Source organism: Haplochromis burtoni, unplaced genomic scaffold (assembly GCF_018398535.1).
Source record: "Haplochromis burtoni strain Fernald_Lab_line unplaced genomic scaffold, NCSU_Asbu1 Contig_42, whole genome shotgun sequence".
NCBI classification, from domain to species: Eukaryota; Metazoa; Chordata; class Actinopteri; order Cichliformes; family Cichlidae; genus Haplochromis; species Haplochromis burtoni.
Genome location: NW_024582403.1, coordinates 2,000,042 through 2,009,461, shown reverse-complemented (window position 1 = coordinate 2,009,461; position 9,420 = coordinate 2,000,042). Strand labels below are relative to the sequence as shown.

At 41.1% G+C, this 9,420-nt stretch overlaps 1 protein-coding gene across 1 annotated transcript in view; it reads left to right on the top strand.

The window, feature by feature from the left end:
• Positions 1-849: 849 nt before the first annotated feature.
• Positions 850-9,420, top strand: part of fgf22 (fibroblast growth factor 22) — a 31,526-nt gene continuing 22,955 nt past the window's right edge. The window contains exon 1 of the mRNA XM_005920738.2: positions 850-2,595. Coding sequence (XP_005920800.1) covers positions 2,220-2,595 — 376 coding nt within the window. The 5' untranslated portion in view covers positions 850-2,219. The remainder of the gene's footprint in view (positions 2,596-9,420) is intronic.

Sequence of the window (9,420 nt, the reverse complement as noted above, 5' to 3'; positions counted from 1 at the left end):
AGCTCGTTTAAAGCTCCTTTAAATTCTGATAAGCTGAAGAGAAATGGAAGCAACGTTTTTAGATTTATGCTGAAACTAGTCTTTACATGGAGGCTGGCAGGCACCAAGTTCAAGATCACAATGGCATGTATAGGAATGGTTTGAGCGATCTGGGATTAAAAGTTGAGTGTAATTAGTAGGTGACAGAACGCTACAACAAAGGTGGACATCCAGGCAATGATATACCTGCTGCTCGGTCTGTGGCTTCTTGTCAGACTCGGGGACCACAACATTGTTTTTTGTAGACATTTCCCTCATTACTGGGTTTCAAAAATGTCGGTTTACTATTTTAGTACCTGGTCAGTACCAGGTACTATGACCTAATATGAAACCCTGAAAGCTGGGGCAAACTGTGGCCATGCAAAAAGGGCTCAAGTCTCTAGCGGCAGTCAAAAAGCCCACAGAGTGTGAAGTGACTGTCCCACTTGTGAACATGAAGCCCTCGGAAACACCTCCAGCACTGGACAAGTGTGGCCTCAGGTCAGGGTGCTAATTGAAATGAGGACCCAAATAAAGAAAAGGAGATGAGTGGCAAAGCTAATTGGTAATTTTTTTCATCTTGTGTTCTACTCTCTTACGCATACTTTTGAATCGCATTAGTTGTTCCTGGCTGCTGGCTCTATGTTATATTCACCATAAAGATTAAAGAAAAGAAGAAAGGAAGCGAATCTTTTTACCAAAATGACAAAATTTTCCATAAATTTCAAAACTATTCAAGAGGTTTTTGTTAGTTTTCTTTATATTGTTAAAAATTGTAATAAAATAACGCATTGACTGTGCTCGTTTACCTTGATCTAATCAGGCTTATTACACAGCCTCTAAAAACAGACAAGTGGGTGAACTCACAAAAAAAGGTGTTCTTCATTTCCATCCTGCTCTGCCAAATTAAATGGTAAAGATCAGAGACGCCGTTCCATTGAAATATTAACAAAGGTGATCAGAAAGACTCTCAGACTTCATCTGGACTAGGTCTACCAACACTCACAACCTGCTCTGTGTTTCTGACTGCTTGATGATTCAAACCAGCAACCATTAAAAAAAGGGGGGAAGGCTCCCTTAATTTGCCCCATGTGCAGAGTGAAAGTGTCAAAAAAGGTTTAACTGGACAGCGATCAAGCTGATTTGACTGTGTTACAAAGTCTCACCGTTCACATCTTGAAAGACAGTTTGAACCTCTCCAGGTGTCTGTAACCACAAAAAGCAGAAAAAATCCTCAAGTTTAAAGGCAAACTACCTATTTCTCACAGAGCAAAGTTTTCTGTAAGAGATTAAAATGAGGATGGTGTTTGATGTAAGGCTTCTCATTTGTTTGAAATGGTTATGAATGAGTGCAGTGGCCCCATCCCCCCACCCTTCTCCTGGCCCTGCCCAGGATAAAATGCAGGACAACTGAGCCGCTGCCTTCACAGAAGAGAGGACTGACTGACTGCACACAGCAGAGCGTGGCTTCGCTTGCCTCACTGCTTCGCTGCCCTGTGCTCGCAGACTCTGACACACACAGACACACTCTCGCTGCCTCTCTCTGTCACAAACACCTCCCATACTCACTCCCTCTCTTTCTCACTCACTCTTTCTCTCTCAGTATCACATACACACACACACACACACACACACACACACACACACACACACACTAGAAGTAGTCAACTCTTTCTCTGCCACGGGTCAGCAATTCAGACAGGCAACTTGTTCCTACCCAGCTGGAAACAGCAGAGCATTGCAAGGTGCACGCACACATGCTTAAACTGGCACAGAAACACACTTGTACATTTACACTCACTCATTCAAACACACGTATGTGAATCCTCATAGAGCCCAGGACTTTAATTATGGACCAGTGAAGAAGACTTCAGTCAAAGGAGGAGACGACAAACAAGCAAGGAGCAGCATCAAGGAGGAACTTCAAAAAACTGGATTTGTTAAATTTTGACACTTTGCTAAAGGAGGAGAGGAAAAGAATAAAAAAAACACAACTGAAGATGACAACTGGAGGAACTCTGGCAAAACTGATTCTGTAGGAAGGAAGGCCCGCTTTCAGCCCAAAGTGGAGACCGGCTGTGACATCCAGAGGATTTGCTGTAAGTGCCGCTTCCCTTCCTTCTCTCCCTCCACAGGGACTTCTCCTGATCATCAGCATGCCTACAGCTTGCACAAGGTGCACCTTGGGAGTCTGACCCACCATGTGCAGATGGACGGCGTCCGCAGTTCATTTCTGTCCTGAAGCTGCCCTCAGCACCACCGCTACAACTGCAGCCTCTGCTGGTCCACATTTCCCCCTGCCTAGTGCAGCCTCACTCTGCCTGGCATGCTTCACCGTGCTCTTGGTCACCGCTGGTACTGTCACGGGGGCCTGTCCTCCTCGAGTAGGGCATGAACCCCTTCAGGTGCTCGCAAGCGGAATCAACTGTTCATGGACACTGGAAAGGCACACGCGCAGTTATAATCACTTAGAGGGTGACGTCCGACTTCGGCGACTTTACTCTGCCAACAAGTTCTTCCTCTGCATTGACAAAACCGGCAAGGTGGACGGCACTCGACGTAAAAACTACGCTGACAGTAAGTAAAGTGAGAAAAAGTTGCATATCTGAAATTTGTGTCAGAGGGAGGATGCCCTGTGACGTTTTCGGATTTATTTTTATGGCTGAACTTTCTTATCTGTTCACTTTTACAGCTGTTTATGGGGATATCCCTTAGTCATATCACTGCTGAGCAATTTGTGTTGCGTTGTTTAGAGCAGGGCGGAAGCGTTGCTAGGTAGGAAGGGAATAACCTAGAGATGGTTTAGACCCCTCATGGGACAGCAGGCACTGAGGAAAGACAAAGTGGTCTTGGGTAAAAAAAGTTTCCCTTTCACTGGGAATTAACCTGTCAAAACTGTGGTGAAAGTGCATCAGTCATACTGAAACACATTTTTCCAACACAGACCAATTTGTAATCTTCACAGTTCATCTGCTCTGTTGGTAAATGGTAAATGGACTGGTCCTTATATAGCGCTTTTCTACTCTATCTGAGCACTCAAAGCGCTTTATTGTGATTTTATATGGCTTTCTGTGGGTGTGCATGCAAGTAGGAATTTCATGTAAAATTCTCTAGCAGTGTGGCTTTGCCCCGAAACCCACATTATGTCTGACGAGTTAAACCAGATAAAACTGCAGTATGTCAAATCACGGTGCTCAACTGGACGGGCATATTCAGACAGATCTGTGTCGTTCAGTTTGTAATCTGTCGGACAATCTATGCTTTGTGGACACTTGAGAAAACCTTGTTCATGCAGTGATGGTTTCTTAACCACCATTACTTGACCAGGTCAGATGAACTGATTCTGGTCATGATCTGACCTTCCTCTCCATTAGTCACTGGCTGACTGACTTATTGGACAGCTCTTAGAGACATTTTTGCCTTTGACTGTAATATTTATGTGTTTGGTTCTTAATGCCTTTTTATACAAGGGGGTGAGTCAGAGTTTTTCCATACAGCTACTGGGGGAGAACAGCTGTTGCGTCCAGCTAACAAGCCAGTCAGTCTGTTGCCACCATTTCAGTGATCTCCAAGCGGCAGACTGGATGACATTTGTTAACCTGTCGGGATTAGTCACCTGGCAGAACCTTTAAAAGCCACACACACTGGTATAAATTCAAATTGAGATGAATTATTACTGTGTTAAATTTGGACCTGTGGGCATATCCAAGTTGGGACATTATTCTTTCACATTAGTGGTAATAAATGTCAGCTACCATAACAAAATACTACTCCCAAACTTTGCTTGTATTTGACAGTTTGACAGAAGTCATGCCGAAGGACTGAAAGACATTTGGCAAAAAGAAGAAATTGACATTTAAAATGTTTTAAAACAGCAAAATTGATTGTGAAATGTATGCTTTTTTTACTTTTTGCCAATTGGGTCATTTACTCTTAGGAGGCAGTAGTAGCCATTAATGAAAAAGTACAGTCCCCTTAGATGTAATGTCCTCATACACTTTAGCCATCATCCTCTCATTTCCTTTGGTGGAAAGAACGGTTCTTTCGGCACTCACACAGAATGAGGGTGTGTTCTGCACCCTGAGCTGAGCACCGTGCCAAACCAGCGGTCATGTAGGCTTTGCCTTAGATTTAACAAAATGAACCTTGTGGTCAGCCTGTGGTTGCAACTCACACTGGGACAGATCTGGTTTAAGACCATTTTGAGATCTCCTTTTCTGTTTAAGAGCACTGTTACTCTTGTGGAGACCTTGAAATTAAACTGTAAGTGTCCTGAGCAAGAGAATTTCACTATGCTATAAACTGGAGGCAGAACAAGTAGAAAGTTATACATGGTAAATGACGTAAATCAGGTACTAGACATGAAAGACAATGCATTAGTAATCTTTTTTTAAGATTTCTAATAAATTGAGATATATTTTTTCCATCTGATTTAAAAATAGTGTAATATATATGATGTAGCTTGTGGGAATCTACTTGCAAAAACACATAGATCCTTACAGAGACCAATACCGAGAGACCCAGTACTAATTCTGCCTTTAATATACTTGTGTAACCTATAGCGTTTCCTAGTGCTAGTCTTAGCCCCATCCTCCACCTGCTCCGCACTCTGTCCTCTGGTTTGCCCTTACACTCTTGTCGACACAGCTCTGCTGCCCCGACAGCTTTGCCTGCTACACCCAAGCACCGTCCCTCACCTCCGCCTCACCAACCTCAGTTTTTCCAGCCCCAGCTCACAACTCTCAGGTGCAAAAACAGTTGGAATTAGTCAACAGACTCTCTGCTAATTGAGGCTGGAAAATATTGTATCAATCCCAGTGGAGTAGGGGCATGGAACAGCTGAGGGAAGGGGCAAGTGGGAGACATGCTAACTTAAAGGGCTCGAGGATTTAAAGGATGAGACAGCTGGACGGGGCTGAAGGGAGATAAAGAATACAAAACACGTATGTGGCAAATAAACCTGTTTTTATTTTACAGTCTTCAGTTTTAATTCATGATGAACGACTTATGAGTGTGACATAAAGAGCCTAAAGTCAATTATCAAGTCATTAAAACAGCCTTGTAGTTGAAGGACAGTTTTAATTCTCTTTTTGTACGACTATGTAGAAGCAGACTAAACAGCCTGAATATATATCAGTTACATTTCCAAAGAGCCCCCCCCAAAAAAAAAAATCAAAAAGAATTATTTCATGTGAGTATGAGTGTGGAAATACACGGAAAAATCACACTAAAACAAAGACAGCAGACTCCATCCACAAAATTTCCTCAAGTTTTTTTTTTTTTTTCAGTCAGGGAAGTTGTAAATTATCGGCTATATTTGTTAATCAAACTAGAGACAAATCAAGATAAATTATCTTGCTATGATCTGAGTACATCCTGTCAACCTACATGCTCCAATTATAGTTCCACATATAATAAAAAAAGATTATAAGTGTTACTAAAAATAACTTGTTGAAACAGCCGCACGAAGAGTCAAAGTGCAGTCCTTTGAGAGACCAGAAGGGAGGGTGACAACATGTTTTTCTTTTGAACTATGGTAAAGCAGAAAATGATCTAGAGGGAAAAACACACCCAAGTGTTTACAAAAGCTTCAGAGGCAGGTACACATCATATCCTGTCATGGGCTACTGATCGTAGCCTGCTAATTAGACTGTCCTGAAGCACAACAGCTGCGCAGACACACCCGGCAACTGGTTTGTGATCAGTTACAATAGTTATAGGCGCCTAGTGTATTAATACAGCATATGTAATTATTAAAGTCCAGTTTAATTAACAAATGAAGGCTACTTGTAATTGTAATTGTCAAGTCTGTGATTTATTTTACAAAATCTTTTTTGGCAAGCCACCCTGTGTATATTTTATTGCATGTTTTAATTTTTTCCTCATATTTTAAATAGATGGACTAAATGTGTGTGGCTACAATCATCAAACACTTGGTCAGCCTCCAGTAGCATCAGCCAGTTCATAAAGTGACACCACTACAACTGCAAAAAGTCACTGTGGCCAGACTAGCTTAATTTTGCCTCTATAGCCTCTCAGCTCTCGCAGCCGGGGTGTGATGTATTTACTAAATTTCCCTTGGTGTGCAACATGTTACTGTTTGATGTGAAAGTTTTCCAAGTTCATGGGTGTATTTGACTTGGAGCAAAACCATGGGGTGAAAACCTTCCACCCAACTGAAATATGTTGTGGAAATTATTAAAAGTTTTCATACACAGGGGAAACTGTCACTCACAAAAGAGAGACTGACTTGAATTTTAAAATCATAAAAGGACAAGACAAGTGTGGCGGACAGTCTTGAAAAGACAATATTTTTGTTTTTTTGTTTTTTTAAGATGGACAATGTCAAAAAAGGATGTGGAGTAGGAGCAAAAAAATGTAATCTTTATTTTTTAACTGTAAAACTCAATTTATTGCATTTTACAGAGAAGTAGTTTGTGAAACAACATTTGTTTTTATTTACATTGTCATGCACGTCTTAGCACAGATATTTTCACATACACAAATTTTAATTGTTTAAGTCTCACATGTATATAGTCATGTGCTATACTGCTACTCATTTGTGGGACATACTAAAACCCTAGTTGACTACGCATGCATAGCGCTTTAAAGCAATGGCAAAACAAAGCATCAGGCAATTTAAAAATACCAATGTTCATCATCGACCCACGTTTTACTTTGGGGACAATGTCACTAAACAACAGATTTTACAAAATGTCTGTTCTGTGCTGTCTGCCATTTTAAAGGTGGAAAGAGGGTTATTCTACCCTGGCCTTTTTTTTAACCTCACCATGACTCACCATTAATTCTGCTATAGCTCAGACGGGGATGTGTGACTGGATCAACAGCACCAAGGCTGGAGGGGCCAAAGGGGGAAGCACCTGGCTGAAGGAAGTACTTTGGTGTTTTGAATTGGAAGAATACACATGTTAATGAGGCTAGGAGAAGGGCTGGGGCGTGCTCTGCTTAGTATTGAGGTGGAAATTAAAGGCTAGAAGAGTGCTGGAGCGCTTCCCGTTGCTCATTAGGCATTAAGGTTTCCTCTGGGTTGTCTCAACTGAGAAGGGATTCGTGGACATTTTGGATGCCAATAGGAGGGTAAAATCCCACGAATCATGCATTAACCCCCCAGTCTTCACTGTAAAGGCACGGCCACAGCTTGTCTGAGAAAAAAAATGAAATCAGTACTTAAATTGTGGTTTGTATTATTAAGAGACAAAAAAACCCCCCACATAAAACATCACAGATACACGTTTATGTTTAACAGGCATGTTAAAATCCTTCATACAAATTTACAGACTATCACTGTCCTGGGAACATTGGAGGACAAGAGTGTCAGTGTCAGGCTAATTAGCAGAGCATCCCTGGTTTCTGCCACATGGGTTTGATGTCTTGAATGGGCCCTAGAAATGTAGCAATTAGTAGCTAACAACCTTTAGTACTCTGGCTCCAGCTCCTGTCTGGGGTTTACGGGGTTCATCAGCAGGTTTATAGAGTCTGACTTTGGCACTGACAACCGAGTCCTTTATAACATCGCACAGCTATGGACATCCTGTGGGTGTGAAGGTAACACAAAAGGGAAGACTTCACAGTTCCAGCAACCAACAGCTTGAACCTTGACACCATTGACTGAAGACGTGCTCCTTAAGTCTGTAAAAAGCAGAGAATGACTTGATAGCAAGATAGAAATACATCAATATCCAAATGGTTTTACCAGAAAAGTATTAAGGTGCATAGTAGACCAAGACTACCTATTCTATAAATATTAATTGGGCCATGGAGGATGAGTAGTTTTTGCATTACTTTTCATCCCCTTCGCATAAGGAGACTTGTTGCTTTCAAAAGCTACACTATGATTTAGATGCTTTAAACATCAGTGTAACGAGCAACAATTATTGCCAGTAGAGCAACGCAAATCTGAACATGTTCACAGCCAAGCTCTTCATTTTTAGAGTGAAAAATATGGCCTTTTCCTCAATGTGAGCACATTAGTGCTCTTATTACAGTAAGAGCTTTTTGTGGAAGGTGTAAAACATATTAATTAAATCAGCTGGGAACAGACGACTAGCTAGCCTTACTCATGCAGCACCACATGTTTGAAATCATTCACCAAAGGAAATATTCATGAAGGAGCAGCTGCCACTTACATCTCGAATCGTACACATGCACACACACGTGCACTGACGTAATCAGCCCACTGAGACAGAGGAAAGCGGTCTTGCCTCAACCTTAGATAGACCAAGACATTTTGACCCTTCCAATAAAGCCTCTCACCTCGCTGCTTGAACTGAGCCAGACATCATGTCTTGGACGGCGTTTAACCACTGGCCCAGGAATAAAGAAGCTGAAAGAGAACCCCTGCTGTAGATGGGGGGAAAAGAAACAACTTGGCATCCCTAAATACAGTCATGGCTGACTGGCTACAGCTACAAGAGTTTAAAGGTGTTTGAATTTAACCTAAAATCACTGGAAGAATTGCACTAGGAATGCAATGCACCTGTTACCCTTAAAGCACATATGCCTCTCTGTAAAGTTTTATCATAAGAGAGCGCAATAGGAGGCTATAAAACCAGAGGCTATTCTCTGAGGTGACTTTCAGGTGAATCTGGGGCTTCTCTACCATATAAGTTACAAGAACACGTGGAAGCTCTAGCGCGTGCAGATTTTAATCTCTCTCACAAACATAAACAGATCAACCAAAGCCTGCCTATCAGCCTGTGTGGCAAAATATTGACATGCTGTTAGGCAATTAAGTCATAACGTGTGTGATTTTGTGTACGCCTGCAGAATGAAAATCACACACCTTGCGTCTACTATGGGCTAATCGCAGTTACATCAGTGCAAAAAGTTATTAGAAAGTCAACATTAATAATTCAACATTCTTTATCATGATGTTGTGTCGTGTTTTCTGGGCAAACACAAGTTAAGAAACTTTATGCCTGACTAAAAGTCTACAGTCAGGCAAAGAACTCTTAAAAATGTAATGCTCATTTAAATAAAATCGCACTGTTAAAACTGGCTTTGGATGGTGAATGTTAAGGGGATTACCAAATTTGGAACCAAATGTAGAAATGGATATAATATAACTTGCAGCTGGATTGGACCTTAAAGGAGAAAAATCTATAAAATCAAAAAGGTTTTACTGCATTTTAACGATATTTGGTTCAAAATAATGCAATAATATGTAAGATATATTCAAAAAACTGAGGCAAAGAGGTTACCTCAGGGCTATTTTCACCATACTTACAATCAGTGTTGGTCAAGTTACTTGAAAAAAGTAATCAGTAACTAATTACTGATTACTTCCCCAAAAAAGTAATCCCGTTACTTTACTGATTACTTATTTTCAAAAGTAATTAATTACTTAGTTACTTTTTAAAAACACGATTTACAACCTGAATA